This window comes from Dermochelys coriacea, chromosome 1, assembly GCF_009764565.3.
Source record: "Dermochelys coriacea isolate rDerCor1 chromosome 1, rDerCor1.pri.v4, whole genome shotgun sequence".
Taxonomy (NCBI): domain Eukaryota; kingdom Metazoa; phylum Chordata; order Testudines; family Dermochelyidae; genus Dermochelys; species Dermochelys coriacea.
The window spans coordinates 260,978,132-260,997,337 of record NC_050068.2 but is presented as its reverse complement, the minus strand read 5'-3'; the positions used below and the strand labels follow the sequence as shown (position 1 = coordinate 260,997,337).

The following is a 19,206-nucleotide window of genomic DNA, read 5'->3' as shown; positions in this document are numbered from 1 at the left end:
TGGCCCTAGCCCCGGAGATGCCATGGTGGGGAGAGGCATCTCTCCCCACACCAGCCCAGGTACTGCTGTGGGGAGAGAGAGCTGGGGGAGTCCTCTCTCCCCACCGTAGACCCGAGGCAGCCTGGACCCCAAAGCCCTCATCCCTGGCTGTTGCTGCTAGCAGGCTGGCTTACAGGACAACTGACACAGTTGCTGGCAAAAAGCACTTTATTTCCCTTCCCACAGCAATATATATACAGCACTTGTTTATTCCTTTTCTGTTGTTTATCACCCAATGTTCTCATCATTCTTATCTTTGGGTTCCATTATCTTGTGGTAGTAAAGACTCTCAGGTGCTGCTTATATCATTAGTCCCTAGTTCAGCCAAAGTTTAGTCCTCAGTCCAGCCAAAATCTTCTGGCCTTGTCCTTTATCTCTTGTACTGTTATTTTCCATTACTTGGCACACATTTCTAAAACATCTGATACTCAGCATTTCCCACATCTCCCCCTTTTTGTTAAAAAGCAGCTTGAATCATCCGTGACATTCCCCAACGCATACATTGAACTATATATGGACCACACAAACAAATTATACCAATACAGATACCAATTAATAAAAGAGTGTGCTATAATGATGTTATTCATATTTTGTTCTAATTTTGCAAGTAACTCATGAACAGAGTGAGAATGATCTGACAAATTAACACAACACATACCCTCAAAATCTTCACATCCGTGTCCATGTGCTAATAATAAAAATTCAATTGCAGCACTATTATATAAAACTGCATGGCAAATGCTATCTACATCGATTAATAACTTAGTTAATATTTCAAAAATTAGATTAAACTGTTTAATACTCCAACACACTAATTTCTCTAAATTAAAAGCATTTTTCATAATAGCAACACCAGGGATGCTTAAGCAATAGAAAATCAATCGCAGCTCGATTATCTAAAATGGCATCTCTTAATTCCTGTTGTTCCATACTTAAAAGAGCAATTGCCTGTAATATAGCATTAAGCGCCTTAACAGCAAAACAAGCTAATGCATTTAAAGTTTGCACCGTGTAATAAGTTGCAAAGCCAGGAATGCCTGCAACAGCATTCAGCAAAGCCAAATATTCTGAGTGACTATATAAGGTAACGTCGGCGGAACACGTATTTTGCAGGGCCGTGCTTCGCCAATTTCGCTGCTGATTCTTTCCGGGCAACAAAAGGGTCATTCGGCTAAGACAGCACAAGGTATTATGACTTAGATTGGCAGGAATATAACTAAAGGTTTGTTTGCCGCAGGTAAAAAATCAACCAGACGGCGAAATAATATGTCCATAATTAAAAGAAACATTAACCGCATTAGTACAATTCAAAAGGGGGGCACTTACGGTTTGGCAGCCCATGGGTACCTTTGTGCAATTAACCACTCGCGCACACGTTACATTATCTGCCCCGGCTGGGTACGGGGTATGTAAAGATAGGGCCCCAGGGGGCAAGGAGTAATTGGCGGGGCCCCAATTTGCCATATTCGAATACTGTGAAGACAAATTGGCATAAGCTGCAAGCATGGTGTGACTGCCAATTTCTTCGGGATGATGACATATGGGCACAAGACAAGTGCCCAGTAGTTCCCCAGCTGCCACAGAATCAGACAAACAAAAGTGTGTGACATTGGCTATCAATGCTAGACGTTCCCATAGGTTATACGTCATTCGCACGCGTAGGGGTACAAGGAGTCCCCCCTGTAACCCAAGCAATACCACTATAACAATATCGATAACCCACATCCTCATTCTGGAAATAAACAGGATATGGCCACAAGCACAACCTCCTCTGATGCGGATCAATTCCTGTCATTACGGTTACTCTTTTCCGCGCTTGCACTATTAGCATGGCTATTGCTTCAATTCTGGAAGTTACCGTACGCACATTTTTACACGGTGGAAATATCCATTCCAAACCGACTAGGGGGTCTTTATCCCTTGTATCCCACTGAAATAATAGCGCTTCCAATACTGCATCTAGGCTAAAGACTGCTACCACGAAGGGTAAGTTTTCCCGATATCTCCCGGAATAACCCTCCCCCACCTTCTGTCCTATTTGTTGTAATGCTTGCTTCTGTAGTACCGACAGTTGTCGTTTATCTCCAGGGGCTCTCCCCCCTTCTAATAAAGGAAGAAGAGGAGTTATATCCTGATTTGTGATGCCACAAAGGGGGCGAAGCCATTGCCGTTCACCTAGCAGTTTCTGTGCATCATACAGTGTGTGCACATGAGGAGAGATTTTCAACTGCTGGGGGCGTACGGTGCAGTCAGTAATCCGAAGTTCCAAATACAAAAAAGGGGCTTTAGTCTGAACCTCTTTTCTTGGGGCAATCCCGTTTTAAATGACCCATCTTTCCACACTAATAACACGCCCCCTCCCTTCCTCTACGCCAATTCGACTTGGAGGTATTCAAGGCTACCGCCAAGGCGCGTGCATGAATCTTTGCCTTATCCTCCTCCTCCACCAAAGGAGCACGAGTGCAGGCTTCAATCATGTCGACTAGGGAGGCCGATTTTGGTAAGGTCACCAAAATCTTCTTACACGTGGGGTTAGCATTTTGAAGGGCTAAATCTACCCCCAATGCCGATCTGGCGTCTGGTGTTAAATTAGGGGCCCTATCCAATGCCGTCCTTAGGCGGTCCAAAAAGAGGGCAAAAGATTCGTCCACTCCCTGCGTGACTTTTAAATAGGGAGGTGAAGGGGTGCCCAAATCAGGGAGCTCTTTGAATGCCTCCAATGCTAGAAGCTGAGACTGTTGTAATATTTGAGGTACCAATCGCGCCTGTAGCTGAGGCTCTTCAAATCGCCCCTGTCCCAACAACATGTCTATTGATGCTACCTGGAGAGGGTCGTCCCGGGGTCTATCTAAGTTAAGCACTGCCGCATGCTCAGCCTTTTTTCTCAATGAATCCTTCCATAATAATCTCTGTGTGGGTGTTAACAACATGTCTGCAAATTTCTGGGCGTCAAAGGGACACATCGCTTGCCCCGAGAATATTTGTTCTAATAACGCTTGTACATATGGATTTTCAAGCCATACGCCACAATAGCTTTCTGAGCCTCCCTCATCAATTTCCAGTCTAACGGCACCCAAGATTTAACCCCCTCCCTTGATACCGATACCGGGAAAGTAGCCGGCATGGCATCCAAAAATTCCCCTTCAATTATAGCATCCTTTATCAATCCATGCCAGCACTTAATTGGGTCAGCAGATCCCACTCCCCCCCCCATCCCTCCAAATCACCCCCGTCCCCCGTTCTTCTTGCCCTCGTCCAATTGAAGAACACGTAGGTGGCGGAGGTTTCACTTTTGGTTGAACCGGTTGCGTAGTGGGGGCATAAATTTTGCGATATTCTTCCTCTGCTGTCGGTCGCAACTCTCCCTCGGGAGTGAGGTGCTCCGTACAACCATAATACCCACACAACCTACAAATATGGGGCAAACGTGAGGGGTCAGGTATGCCGTGCTCTTGAAGCTGTTGTAGCAGATGCGATCGTGACGATCCTTGCGGTCTGTTTTCCTTTCTATCCAGCTCATCCATCATCTGTTGAGCTGCAATACCTTCCTTATATAACCACCGAATTATCTGGTCCTGCGTCAAGTTATCAAACTCTCCAGTTTTAGGCAAGTCAGTAATCCGAACGTGTCCGGGAGGGGCTGGTGGCACAACCGCGGGCGGCAATCCTGACCCCCCTTGTAACGGGTTCTCTGGATTGCCCGATGACAATTCCCCCGACACAGGCTGATCCACGGCCGTCGGTTCGCCCCGATCTGAGTCGTCATCCTTCAAGGGCAACGGTACCTCACTGGGGTCCAACGGCGCCAAAGGAATCATAGGCGTTGTCTTACCAAAAAAGTCTTTCGCTCCTACCGTGAAGGCCCCTTTCGCTGATGATTCTAATGCCTCGCGTAATGCAATACGCGCCCCTGCCTGAGCCGCTGCGGTGGTAACGGCTCGATGAACAGTCCGCCAGATAGGGCTCAAGGCAGCAGCTTCTTTATTTTTGACCCCCACAAAGTTTCACAGGTCTTCCCCCACTGTTTTCCACACCGAGGAGTCAAACACATTCTTTGCATTAACCAGGACACCCCGTCGCTTTCCCCACCGAAGCAATTTTTGAAGAGTTTCTGGGGAAAATTTTTCTCCCTGGTTATTAAGCAGATTGCTTAAGACCTTAAACATGGCCTGCTCATCTGCTGATGCTGCCGCTCCCATTATGAGAGATATTCCCCGCCGCTCACCTTTCAGTGGGAGCTCCCCCGCCTCTTGGGCGTCCTGGTTCCTCACCCGAACGGAGGACACCGGCAGCGGCGGTCCCTGCTATTTCTTCCTCTGTCCGTGGTATCAAATTCACAGAATTCTATCACGTCGGGGTCACCATTTGTTGCTGCTAGCAGGCTGGCTTACAGGACAACTGACACAGTTGCTGGTAAAAAGCACTTTATTTCCCTTCCCACAGCAATACATATACAGCACTTGTTTATTCCTTTTCTGTTGTTTATCACCCAATGTTCTCATCATTCTTATCTTTGGGTTCCATTATCTTGTGGTAGTAAAGACTCTCAGGTGCTGCTTATATCATTAGTCCCTAGTTCAGCCAAAGTTTAGTCCTCAGTCCAGCCAAAATCTTCTGGCCTTGTCCTTTATCTCTTGTACTGTAATTTTCCATTACTTGGCACACATTTCTAAAACATCTGATACTCAGCATTTCCCACAGCTGACCCCACCCCAGAGCCCGCACCCCCAGCCGGAGCTCTCACCCCACTCCCCGCACTCCAACACTCTGCCCCAGCCCTGAGCCCCCTCCCACATTCTGAACTCCTCGGCCCCACCCCTGCCACATGAGTTCCGTTATGTGCAGCAATATCACCTCCATATTGGTGCACATAACAAAATTTATTACACACATGGGTGGGAAAAATCAGAGGGAACTCAGAGACAGTGAATGTGTGTGTGTGCTGGCTGCTGGGGAAGTCTATGAGAGACTGTGTGCTGTCTTTTTAAGCACAGTGGAACTCATCAGAAGGCTCATTCAGACAGCAGCTGCTTCTAGCAGCTCTGTCCTGCTCCTGAGCCCTGTCCTCCCTCCCCTTCTCTGTGAAGATGGGGTACAATGGTGGAAAGGAGGCAAGGGGAGGGGGACACCCTGACATCAGCTGCCCCACACCTGCCTCCACTCTGCATAGCAAGCAGGCAGGTTCCAGGAGCAGCTGGCCAGGGGCTCTAAGGAAGAAGGTAAGAGCAACGTGGCTGCCGAGAAGGGGCAGGGAGGGGCACCTGAACACATGTTGCTGGATGTGCAGGGCTCTGCTAATCAAGTTTGTGGCACTTGATTGATTATTGGGCAGCCATGTGGCTGCACAGCTTAGAGAAAACACAGATTAGCATACCATAAACACAGCTCAACATTCCCTCACACTGCAAGACACATATGAGCCACTGATTCAAACATATAGGCCCCCCACTCAGAGCCTAGTGTACTACATCTATCCTCCAAAATACACTGAGTGGAATTACCCCACATATTTTCAGCCTCCACTCAAATACTACAGCATCTTATGTTGAGGATATACAAAAAGAGTAGAGGCTATTTGTGGAAACATAACTTTGATTTTCAAATATTTGTCACCACTAACCTTAATTTGAATTTCCAGGTGTTCAAACATTTTGCTTTTGTCATAACTACAGCTTTCTATAATAATGCATTAACTAATATCTATGTCCACTCTTAATTGAATCTTCAACTTTATATAATCATGATCTTATATATAAAGCATGTTTTGTAAGGTATCGGAGAAAGGTTATGATCTGCTGAAAGTCATTTCTCTATCCATAGATGTATATCATTAATGCATATGAAGTTCTGAGAATTGTGTTGTATGCTTGTCACTAAAACATTCTATAAGTTGATGAATCAGCCAGATATTAGCTCCCCAGAGGCAATAAAAAGGAAAGTAACCAACTCCCAAGTGGGGTGTCAAACAACCTGTCAACAACCATTGTCCAGCAAGAGAGCTACAATTCAATGACTCATCTGCATGAGGCCACACCAGAGGAATTGCTCAACCTTTCCTGGAGACTCAGCAATGCCCCCAGACATTCCTGGACTTGTGCTCCCCAAGCACATGGGACTGAGGGTATAAAACAGAACACAGTGGCCACCTGCTTGGCCTTTCTCCTTCACCCATGTATGGTGCAAGCAACAAAGATATTCTGAAGACTTGAACCGAGGGGACTGGCCCAGATTTCAAGGATGAAATCTGTGTACTGTGAACTGCAATAGCCAGTGGGGTGAGAAAAACTGCTTAATCTAGATGTTGCCCAGTCTAATAGGGTTGAGAGTTTAGACTGTGTGCTTATATTTTGTTTGTTTCGGTAACTAATTTTTACTTTTTGCCTATCACTTAATATCATTTAAAATCTATCTTTTGTAATCAATACATCTGTTTTAATATTTATCTTTATCAGTGAGTTTGTATGAAGTGTGTGGCAGATCTGCTCAGGTTTTGCAAAGGTTGGTGTATATCCACTTTCCACTGATGAAGTGGTGAACCAATTAATAAATCTGCATTGCTCATCTTGAGCAGTGCAAGATGGTATGGGGCTGGGATCTGGGGGATTTGGCTCTGGTGCCTTTCTCTGTGTGATTCATGAGTGGCTCTGGGAGCATTCATGCAATCTAGCTAGGTATGGGGTTCCACATGCAGTTGTGCTGAGTGATAACAGCACCTGAAGGGGTTTGCTGCTGGTTACTAGCAAGGCATTGTGAGAGACAGCCCAGGCTGGAGAGAGTTCAGGGGGCACAGCGGTCCCACAATCCCAGGCTGCACCCTGGGAATGCCATCACACATCCCAGTGGAGAAAGTATACCCAACTTCTGAGTAGGAGGCAATTGCTTGTTAAGAAACTACTACTGTAGTCTGCAGTTCAGACTTTTCTTCCATGACTTACTGTCTGTGACGTTATTGACATAAACTGTGACCATATAGATCATTGTTGCAACCAAGGTCCTATGGTGGCACCAGGTCTTGTACAGAGGAGGTCAAGTGGGGTGTCTATGGGAAGGTTGTAGTTTGCTGGTTATGATTATGCCATCTGTATGTGTGTATCATTTTTGTAGTTGAAGTTATGAATATTGGCTATGTATTTGTTTAATTCTAAGTAGCCTCACTGAAGCATTTGGTGAGCTTCTTGAGAAAGGACTATTCTCAGTAAGTGCCCAATCAAGAAACCCTTAACTGACAATGGACTTTGGGAGACACCAATCCACATCTGAGCTTTCCTGGGAATGTTCAAACTAACATGTAAACAATGGTGTTGGCCTGCAAAAAGCTGAATCATTCATAGACATGTGACTTGCCCAGGTGACTGCAAACTCTGTCTTGTTGAGGGAATTTTACACAGGAGAACAAAGGGGTTTCCACCAACAAGAGAGAGACTATATAAGGCCCTGGAAACCCTCCATTTTGTCTTCAGCTGGCTCAAAAGAAAGCCTCTCCACCCCAAAGAGATGCCTGAAAGAAATTGGAACAAAGGACAGTAACTATGGGGGTGTGAGTGATTGCTGGACCCAGACTAGGAAGGAGTCTTGTCTGTCAAAAAAGCTTACTGGAACATCTCTGAGGGTGAGATTTACCTGCATTTAGTTTCTTACTGTATCAGGCTTAGACTTGTGTGTTTTTGTTTTATTTTGCTTGGTAATTTACTTTGTTCTGTCTATTACTTGGAACCACTTAAATCCTACTTTTTATATTTAATAAAATCACCTTTTACTTATTAATTAACCCAGAGCTAGTAATTAATTCCTGGGGGAGCAAACAGCTGTGCATATCTCTCTATCAGTGTTATAGAGGGTGAACAATTTATGAGTTTACCCTGTATAAGCTTTATACAGCGTAAAACGGATTTATTTGGTGTTTGGACCCCATTGGGAACTAGGTATCTCGGTGTTGGAGACAGGAGCACTTCTTAAGCGGTTTTCAGTTAAGCCTGAAGCTTTTGTGGGACATGGTTCAGACCTGGGTCTGTGATTGCAGCAGGCTAGCATGTCTGGTTCAACAAGACAGGATACTGAAGTCCCAAGCTGCCAGGGAAAATGGTCTCAGAGGTAGTCTCAGCACATCAGGTGGCAGTCCCAAGGGGGTTTCTGTGACTCAACCCATCACACTGTCCTGCCAGCTTTTTATCTGTGAATAAAGGGGCTGACAGTTGTCTCCTCAAGCCATGTTCCTCTCTGGAAGGAGGAGAGAAGGGGCAAATCAATTCTGGAGCAGGAGAAAACAATTCACTGGTGCCAAATTAATTATCTCCAGAATTGGCAGAAGTACCTGTTACATAATAACAGAAATTAGAAATGAAAAAAATATAATGTAGTTCATCCTCCATGCATGCTGATCAGTGAAAGATTACTCAATACAGTATATACCCCAGCGTGTTATTTAGTTCATGTGGGGCTTCTATTGCACACTGACTCAAGTCACTCCTGGGCTCAGGACAAATCACTACCATATCACCATTCAAGAGTAAAGGAACCAGAGCGGTTTTATTTGACTATCACCCCATTACGCAGGACACCATCTATCACTGCCTGCCTTTGCAGCCACAGGGAAGTCATTGGTAGCAAGGTTGAACGACATTCACACGTCAGGCCTACCTTCCCTTCAGGGACGCTCTGACTGGCTGTAGACCCTCAAGCACATCACAGATAGGACATCACAACTATAGTCCTGCATCAGGCTTGCTTTCCCTCAGGCATACTATGGTGACAGGCACTCGTCTCTTAAGCAGCCCCTCCCTCCCTGCCAGCCAGCCAGATCTGTCTCACATAGTGAGAGCTGAAGGTCTGCTTTCCTTGTGAGTCAGGCCTCAACTGAACTGTGCTCTCCCCTTTTAACCTCTCCCTCTAAACCTGCCACCGCAGGTATGCTGCGGCGGGGCTGATTGAGACCACAGCAGCTCATTCCTGGTAAGTGTGCAGTTGTATTCCCCACTGCACAGATGCTGGTTTCCTCCGGTCCCCAGAGGTACTCAGCCCCCCGCTCTGCCCCCAACCACCCACTTCCCCAAGCCCCCACTCTGCCTCGCATCTCCCCCCCGCTTCTCCCCGCCCCCACCCCTGCTCCCCCCAAGCTCCCACCCTCACCCTTCCCACCCCTGCTGTGCCCCACCTCTTCCTACCCAGTTCCACTCCCTCCCCCAGGTACGCCCTGTCCCTTCTTCTCCCCATTGCCCCCCCAGAGCCTCCTTCACACTGAAAAACAACCGATCGCAGTAGGTGGGAGGCACAGGGAAGAAGGGGGAGGCGCTGATCAGCAGGGCCACTGGCAGATGGGAGGCACTGCGGGGGGAGGGGAGGAGCTGGCTGCCAGTGGGTGCTAAGCACCCACTAGTTTTTTTCCATTAAAAGCACCCACAGAGTTGGCACCTATGCCCCATCACAGTCCCCTAGGGAGATTATTCCAGTCAAATGGAGATCACTGGCAGGAGATCTATTTTAAATGTAATACCACCACCCATCGCAGTGGTATCTGAGTATCTTTCAAATAAAATTGATAGCAATAGTGAAGTCCCTACTGGACTTAATGGAGTAGCTGCCACTTCTCCCTTTTTGGGGCAAAAATTTTAGTTGGGGTATGGAATTCATTTACCCTTTTTTCAGTTTGATGTGTTACAGGGTTTGGGGGGAATGGTTGAGGGGAGGGATTAAAGTAATATTTGTTTCCTGTATCCAGCTAAAATTTTCCTTTACTCAGATTCACTCAGTTACTCCTAGTTATATCCCTAATACCATTTCAATCAATCCTTCTTCCATGGTGTTTACATCCTTCAAGTTTTCTAGGTAATCATCCTCTTCCCCTCTGTAGTTGTTGTTAAGTCAAGTTATATATTTAATTATTTTAATTTTTTCTTGTGTGTCAAGCTCTTGATCTTTTTCTTGTTGTTGTTCTTGGAATATTCTCTAGCTATTCAAAGTCTTTCTGAACTTGAGGTGCCAGTCACCATACTCTCTGTCCCTTTTAGGTCAAGTGTTCTTAATCTTTGGCCTGGTATCAGCTATCTGGTAATGGCAGAATGAACTTGTGCTACTCCTGTGCCATTGGCTTGACAGAGAGAACCAGGTGTTTGCGAAAAGTTTCACACAGCACAATGTACATAAAGGGATTGAGGAAACTATTCGCATAGCGCAGGCTGATGGCTGCATTATATGTGTAATAGAAGATAAGGGTGGGGTGACTGATAGACAGCTGTATCAACTGTAGTAAGTGATATGGTGACCAACAGATAAAGAAGACAAGGCATATAGCAATGGCGATCCATGTCACTCTTCTCCACCTCAGCCGGACACTGCGTTGGCTAGCTGGGACTACAGAGGACTTCATGTGTCGAAGTATCTGTGTATATGCGGCAACAATAACTACAAAGGGAAGAGCGAAGGCCAGGAAGAACTGGTACAAGGTGAACCAGTACAGGTCAGTCTCTGGATTGGGGAGGTGGATGCCACAGCCACAGTACCACCAGAAAATGGGATGAGCCTGGCATAGAGCCATACTGGAGTAATGCTGATGAATGAGAGTGCCCAGAGGAGGCAGATGATCAAGGTAGCGACAAAGGGCTTCCTGAATCTTGAAGGGGAAATGGGGTGAACCGTGGCCAAATATCGGTCTATGGACATAGCAGTAAGAATATAAGTGCTGGTGAATTGGCTGTTGGCATCCATGGCAGTGATGAGTGTGCACATGATTTCACCAAAGTGCCAGATCCCATTCCCCATGAGTTGGTGGATCATGAATGGCATGCCCAAGAGGAAAAGGAGGTCCACCACCAAGAGATTGATGATGAAGATGTCTGGGACATTATGGCACCAACGGAACTTGGATTTCTTCACTATTGTAAAGATGACCATAGAGTTGCCAGCAATGCCAAAGAGACAGATGATGCTAAACACAGAGGGCAGGATAATGCTGGTATAAGAAAAGCTCTGCAGTCGTGGCCACTCTGAAAACAAAGGAAACATATTTATAACAGGTGGACTTTTGTCATTTATGTTTGTGACAGAATTTGGAGCTGGAAAAATGACTCTGCCAATGTACCTCCAGACTAGCCCTATCACACTGTCTGCTGTTCCACACAAACTCTGCCAATGCAGCAGCCTTTGTTATTCCAGTTCTGGGCCACACCGCTCTACCAATACACCTCAACAGGAACACAGGAATTGCCAAACCAGATCAAACCAGTAGCCCCTGGAGTCTAGTATCCTGTCTCTAATAGAGAGCAATAAGAGATTCTTCAAGGGAAGATTAAAGAAGGCCCATAATGTACAATTATGGAATAATTTACCCTTTGAGAACGTTTCTTTCTGAATCCAGACATTTCATGATTAACTTATACCCTGAAGCGTGTGGGATTTTATCCCTTATACTTTATTATCCTAGTTAATGTAACTGCAGATGTTCTCCTTATCTGTTTTGAACAAAATCTAATCATATTTGAAATCACAATAAGCTCTTGGCCTCAATGATATCTTGTGGCAGTGAGTTTCACAAGTTAACAGTGTATTGTATAAAAACGTATCTCCTTTTAGTTGAGTAAATGCCCCTTTTGTTGTTGTGTTGAAGAGGGAGTAATAAGCATCCAATGTACCTTCTCTGGACTCAGTATAATTTTCTATACCTCTATTATTTTCCCTTTAATTAATCTCTTCTCTGAAACAGGTCTAGTCTTTTCAGTTTCAACATGGAAATGTCTCCATGTCTTTATCATTTTTACAACCCATCTCTGGACCCTCTCTATTTCTGCAGTATCTTTTTTGAGATTCAGTGACCAGACTGAACCCAATTGTAATGAGGTGGAACAACTTCATTCTGGCACACAGGGGATTAACTAATCCTGTTGGGCTCAGCTAACCCTGCCCCTTCCCCCTGGCAGGAAGTGTAGGGATGGGGCAGGAAATATAAGGGCAGGAACCTGCTGCTTAGTTGAGGGGAGACCAGGGAAAGAGCCAGATGTCCTTCCCAGGGAGCTGAGCCACCCATGGAGCCAATGACTGGCTGTGGCAGGCAATGTCTCTCCTGAATCAGCCTGGAGACAGGCAAGTAGAGCCCTGCGTGGATAGCCATGGATATAAATTGGTATCTGTGGAACGGCAGGGCTCTACTGGGAACAGCAGCAGCAAAAGGAGCAGAACATGGGGCTGCTGCTCCCAGGAGCCAGTGGCCCATGCCGGCAGCCCCTCTGGCACGGCTGTACCACCTCCAGCCCCGCCCCTGTCCCTTCCATGCAGCTGTCTGTGTCTTCTGTCTGGGGGCGTGTGTGCCACTTGAACACAAGAGCAAGACCAGGGACAGCTGCTGGTCAGCCTGGTGCCTGCCCCAGTGGTCGAGGCTGGGGGTGATATAGTTAAGATTTAGAGTGACATAGTTACTGTGATCAGAGGTGTGAAAATCCACATCCTGAGTGGCACAGTTATACCCAACCTACCTCCTAGCTAGCATTGCTTGGAGAGGTGGTATTCCTACAGCAACAGAAAAGTGCACAGAACTGCCTGGCTGCCTCTGAGCCTAGGAGCCGCAGGGACATGCCGGCTGCTTCCGGGAGCCAAATGAGGTAAGCATAGACTGGCCGGAGCCTGTGCCCCTTCCTGCACCTCAACCTCTGGACCCAGCCGTGAGCCCCCTTCCGCACCCAAACTCCTTTGCAGAGCTCGCACCCCAACCTCCTGCCCCAGACTCAGCCCAGAGCCCCCTCCCACACTTTGAAACCCTTGGCCCCAGCCCAGAGCCCACACCCCAACTTCCTGCCCCAGCCCAGTGAAAGTGAGTGAGGGTGTGGGAGAGCGAGTGATGGAGGGAGCGGGGATGGAGTAAGAAGGGGCAGGGCAGGGGTGTGACCTTGGGGAATGGGTAGGGCAGGAGGCAGGGCAAGGGTACTTGGGTTTGTGCGATTAGATGGTTGGCAACCCTAATGTAGCCATAGCGTTATTCTGTGAAGCTAAAGGAGAAGGGTAGGAGGTGGTCTGGAGGACAGTGACTTAGAGCCCTAAGTGTCAAGTGTAGCTGTCCACCATTGGGTCCTGGACTGGAGCTTGGCGGATAGGCCAGGCCCAGAGGATATTATAACACCAGAGCCTTTCACCTAAGGTAAGAGGCCTGCTGAAAAAGACCTTTAGTGCTCAAGGGCCCAGACCCCCAAATCCCTGTACTGAAGGGGAAGGCTGGACACCCTTGGGGTGGGAGTGCTGAAGGGCAGGTGTTTTCAATGGGGAGATGACCTGTCTGACCACTAGGTGGCATTGTGGGCAGTTGTGCACCTTCTATAGCCTCAGATTTTTGTTCCCCAGATTTCTAATATCTATTTATTGCTTCAAAACACTCTTTCCCTAATATGCATCCCATTTTACCCCTCATCCTCCCTTGAGCTGGTTACTGGCAGGTTTCAGTTAATTTGGCTTCTATACCTCTAGTTACAGAGACAAGGTGGGAGAGGTAATATCTTTTATTGGACCAACTTTTGTTGGTCAGAGAGACAAGCTTTAGAGCTTACACAGAGCTTTCCTTCAGGTTTTGCAAGGAGTTTGGTTAGAAGGTGAATTACTTATATCACCCATTGAAACTGCCACCACAGCCCTCCTCCCTCCCTGGGGTAGAAAGCTATACTCACTGTTGGAGGTCAGAGGGACTCCAGGTTCAGAGCTGTTGCAGATATTCAGTTCAAGAGGCAGCAGATCCATGGTTACATCTCACTCTTCCCCAGCTGATCACTCCTGTGGTCTCATGCAGGTTACTGCAGCCTCAGTGCTAGCAGTTTCTTGTAACAGCCTCTCTGATTCCAAGGGAGGGTCTCTCTCCCAGCCTTGCTGCTTCACTGCTTACATTTGGTACACACCACTTTCTCTCCCTCCTTCTCCATCAGTTCCCACGGACATCACCTAGATACAGTAATATGCAGAAGGAGATATAAATTAACCTTTTCCCTGCCTGTCAGATATACCAACACTGCAACTTCCATTTGCTAATATTGCTACATCTGTGGAGATGCTGGTCAGCCAGAGAAGCTAACCTTCACCTGCCTACCTTCATTTTCATAGAAAGGTTCACCAGGTGTTTGGGACTTAGTCTCTTTAGCTGAACAGTTTCTGACAACAGCTTTTTTACTCACTGCAACACTGGGTTCTACAAAGGAAAAGTATTTACTTACTAATTTTTAGAGTGTGCATTGCCATAGCAGCGTGGGGTTGCAACCACAAAGAATAAAACAAAAAATGGATTGAAAAACCAAAACATAGTCAGCCAAGTGCTAAAGACAATAAATGTCTCTCAGGCTGCTCGACTCAGGCTCTGTCAGACTGCTAACGGGAGGGGATTCAAAGATGGGCTCCCTCAATTGAGAGAACTCTGCCCCTAAACATGGAGGGCTAGAATCGGCTCTGTCATTCTGGTGTAAATGGGAATTGTTCCCCTGACAATAGATTTACACCAATGTAAACTGAGAGCAGAATCTAGGCTGAAGTGTTCAGTTGCAGCTTCACCAACAATTTTAACTGCCATAAAGGGTGTAAGCTCTAAAGTTAATAACCATCAACGTGAACTGCAGTAGGAAATATATAGGAGGTCAGTGCAGTATGATCGCTGTCAATGATCTTGGCAAACTGGAGAATTGGCCTGAAATCAATAAGGTTAACTTGAATAAAAACAAGCATAAAATAAGCACTTAGGATGAAAAAATTAAATGCACAAATAAAAAAAAAGGGGGGGGGGGAGTAACTAGCTGGCAGCTCCGGTCAGCACTGCTGACCAGGCCATTAAAAATCCGGTCGACGCAGGGCTGGCAGGATCCCTATCCGGCTCTACGCAGCTCCCAGGAAGTGGCCAGCCTGTCCCTTCAGCTCTTGGGTGTAGGGGCAGCCACGGGGGCTCCGTGTGCTGCCCCCCTGCCTCATCCCGAGCGCCGGCTCTGCAGCTCCCATTGGCCAGGAACCGGGGTCAACAGGAGCTGTGGAGGTGGTGCCTGCGGGCAGAAGCAATGCTCAGAGCTGCTTGGCCATGCCTCCACCTAGGAGCTGAGGGACATGCTGCTGCTTGCAGGAAGCTGCCCGAGGCGAGTATCGCCCGGAGCCCACCCTCTTCACTTCCTCCTGCACCATAACCCCCTTCCCCAGCCCTGAGCCCCCTCCCGCACCCAGACTCCCTCCTGGAGCCCACACCCCATCCCACGCCTATGTTTACCAGTTTTGTCTGCATGGTTTGATGGGCAGAAGATGCTGAAAGAGAAGGGGAGGAGTCCTTCCCTTTTGCTCTCTTAAGCCTGCAAAATGTAACTCCTCGTTTTTAACAGCACATAGGAGTTCCAGAAATCCAGCAAGAATCGTAACAGCTCAGCACATTATTATTTATTTAGTTATATGTATTAGCATAGCGCCTGGGAGCCAGAGCGGGACCCCATTGTGCTAAGCACTGTACAAACACAGAACAAAAAGAGATCTCAAAGCATCTTACTACGGAAGATAAGTATTCTTATATCTCTTTTAGATGCAGAAACTTGCCACACTATGGTAAGTGGCAGAGAGAAGGCTAGAACTTAGCTTTCAAGTCCTAGTCTAGTGCCCTATCCACTGGAACCATACTACTGTGTTGCAAGATATAGTGGCAACCAAGGGTTAGATTTAACATATGTAAATCAAGGTGGGTGATCTTTATATCATCTGAAAAACTTCTCCTCAAGCTGTGCATGGGACGTCAGTACGAGAATGGGACAGTCCCCTTACCCTCCCTATTGCCATTGGATAGAAAGTGCAGAAAAAGGAGCCAGGAGACAACATTAGGGTATTGGACTAATGGGAAGGAAATATTTCCTGAAAGCCAGATGATACTTATTACAGCAAAAGAAAAACCCTCTCTCTGCTTTCCTCAGTCTAGAATTCATTAGGCCTTTGTTCAGACATCAAGAAGCAACTGGAATATATGAGCTTGGCTCCATCTAGGGGCAGGAGTAAAAAATTCACTAACCACAGTATTTCTTAAATTAATAGCTCATATGTTTACTGGTAGTAAAAACTGTAGTTAGTAAGCCTTCGCTGTACTTTCCAGATGAACCACGCTTTTTCAGCACTCATAACTTTCTAAAACAAATTCCCCAGGCGTGGTCTCTGCCCAAAGGTGATTTTTTTGAAGGTTTGAGCTGAATTGATTTGAGCTGCTTGAGTTATGTCAACGTTAAAAGCAAGTGAACAAAACAACCCATTTTTCCTGTTTGCATTGTAGTAGCACCCAGAAGCCTCAAGCTCAGGACCCTACTATGCTGTCCCCTGTTCAAACACACAGGAAAACATGGTGCCTGCCCAGAAGACCTTACATTAACTGAAACATTGGTATTCGTCTAACAGCTGAAGCCAGAAACTCCAAACTTGGCTTCAGCTCTAAAGTCCACAGTGAGCAAGGAAAACCGGTTGCACCTTATGCTTGGAACACTTCCCTTCGAACTAGTCCATTAGGCCACTACCCTCTCCTCCTCAAGACATACTTCTGCTTTGACTACAGGAAATCAGCCAGCTAATGATGGCTAGGTCAGAGGAAAAACACTTTTAACATAATTTGGGACTAAGATGTGTACATACTAGCATCTGTAAATGCATTAACCACCTCTCTTATCTCCTATTGTTTAGCCATACTCATGCGTCATATCTCCTCGTAAATTAGACTATACATTCATATATATGCACACGCACCCCCCCAACATATGATTTGTATGCATCATCCCTTCCTCACTCCTTTGTTTGTATCACACCTAATAAAGACTGTAAGCTCCTCAGGGCAGGCACTTTTCCTTGTATATCTGTCAAGTGCCATGTATATCTCTGGAGGTGTAGAAATTATAATGATTGTTAACAACATCAGCAGTGTGGTCAAATTAAAATTGCATCAGACACCTTAACTTTTGAATATCCTGACTCTTGTCTTTATTTCTCAGGCTTAATGTTACTTTCACATCAGTTTTTGCATTTCATTTTTATTAATAGTGAAATAATGTATACTGTTATTCACTGAGCAGCCCCAATGTGCTTGATACTGTCTGAACATGTAAGAAAACACAGTCCCTGACAACAGTATCGTATAGTCTAAATCAGACACAAATAATCCAGTACAGATACAAATGGTATACCCTGGTGACAGGTCTAATCTTTGGATCAGCGGTGCAGATATCTTTGTTTTGTTTTTTTATTTTTTGCATATCATATATACAAATACAGTTTTGGAGGGGCAACCAGACCTGTCCAGATGACTGTTTTTAATTAGTCGGAGGGTATGTCTAGCAAGCATTTTGGAGCAAGCTTCTTAGCTGGGGATGAAAAACTCCTGCTAGTGCTCTAAAAATAGCCATATAGACACCTTCTTGAAGTTGAAGAAGAAAAGGAATACTTGTGGCACCTTAGAGACTAACAAATTTATTTGAACATAAGCTTTTGTGAGCTACAGCTCGCTTCGTCGGATGCATTTAGTGGAAAATACAGTGGGGAGATTTATATACACAGAGAACATGAAACAATGGGTGTTATCATACACACTGTAAGGAGAGTGATCAGATAAGGTGAGCTATTACAAACAGGAGAGCGTGGGTGGGGGGGGGTGGGGTTCCTTTTGTAGTGATAATCAAGGTGGGCCATTTCCAGCAGTTGACAAGAACGCCTGAGGAACAGTGAGGGGTGGGGGGAAGGGGGAGAAATAGTTTTACTTTGTGTAGTGACCCATCCGCTCCCAGTCTCTATTCAAGCTTAAGTTAATTGTATCCAGTTTGCAAATTAATTCCAATTCAGCAGTCTTTCGTTGGAGTCTGTTTTTGAAGTTTTTTTGTTGAAGAATTGCAACTTTTAGGTCTGTAATCGAGTGACCAAAGAGATTGAAGTGTTCTCCGACTGGTTTTTGAATGTTATAATTCTTGACGTCTGATTTGTGTGCATTTATTCTTTTACGTAGAGACTGTCCAGTTTGACCAAGGTACATGGCAGAGGGGCATTGCTGGCACATGATGGCATAGATCACATTGGTAGATGCGCAGGTGAACGAGCCTCTGATAGTGTGGCTGATGTGATTAGGCCCTATGATGGTGTCCCCTGAATAGATATGTGGACAGAATTGGCAACGGGCTTTGTTGCAAGGATAGGTTCCTGGGTTAGTGGTTCTGTTGTGTGGTGTGTGGTTGCTGGTGAGTATTTGCTTCAGGTTGGGGTATTTGCTTCAGGTAAGTAAGGACAGGCCTGTCTCCCAAGATCTGTGAGAGTGATGGGTCGTCCTTCAGGATAGGTTGTAGATCCTTGATGATGCGTTGGAGAGGTTTTAGTTGGGGGTTGAAGGTGATGGCTAGTGGCGTTGTTATTTTCTTTGTTGGGCCTGTCCTGTAGTAGGTGACTTCTGGGTACTCCTCTGGCTCTGTCAATCTGTTTCTTCACTTCAGCAGGTGGGTATTGTAGTTGTAAGAATGCTTGATAGAGATCTTGTAGATGTTTGTCTTTGTCTGAGGGGCTGGAGCAAATGCGGTTATATCGTAGAGCTTGGCTGTAGACAATGGATCGTGTGGTGTGATCTGGGTGAAAGCTGGAGGCATGTAGGTAGGAATAGCGGTCAGTAGGTTTCCGGTATAGGGTGGTGTTTATGTGACCATCGCTTATTAGCACCGTAGTGTCCAGGAAGTGGATCTCTTGTGAGGACTGGTCCAGGCTGAGGTTGATGGTGGGATGGAAATTGTTGAAATCATGGTGGAATTCCTCAAGGGCTTCTTTTCCATGGGTCCAGAAGATGAAGATGTCATCAATGTAGCGTCAAGAATTATAACATTAAAAAACCAGTCGGAGAACACTTCAATCTCTCTGGTCACTCAATTACAGATCTAAGAGTGGCTATTCTTCAACAAAAAAACTTCAAAAACACACTCCAACGAGACACTGCTGAATTGGAGTTAATTTGCAAACTGGATACAATTAACTTAGGCGTGAATAGAGACTGGGAGTGGATGGGTCATTTCATTTCCCCATGTTATTCCCCCCCCCCCGCCCACCCCCTACTGTTCCTCAGACGTTCTTGTCAACTGCTGGAAATGGCCCACCTTGATTATCACTACAAAAGGTTTTCCTTCTCCCGCGCCGCCCCCCCCCCCGGCTCCTGCTGGTAATAACTCATCTTAAGTGATCACTCTC

The 19,206-nt window shown here is 46.1% G+C and overlaps 1 protein-coding gene across 1 annotated transcript; it reads right to left on the bottom strand.

Annotated features, from left to right (window-relative positions):
- Positions 1–9,957: 9,957 nt before the first annotated feature.
- Positions 9,958–13,749, bottom strand: MCHR1 (melanin concentrating hormone receptor 1). Its single transcript, XM_038393235.2, is given in 3 exon segments — positions 9,958–10,527; positions 10,530–11,018; positions 13,680–13,749. Coding segments are annotated over 3 exon segments (981 nt in total). The 3' UTR covers positions 9,958–10,105.
- Between the last annotated feature and the right edge of the window lie 5,457 nt (positions 13,750–19,206).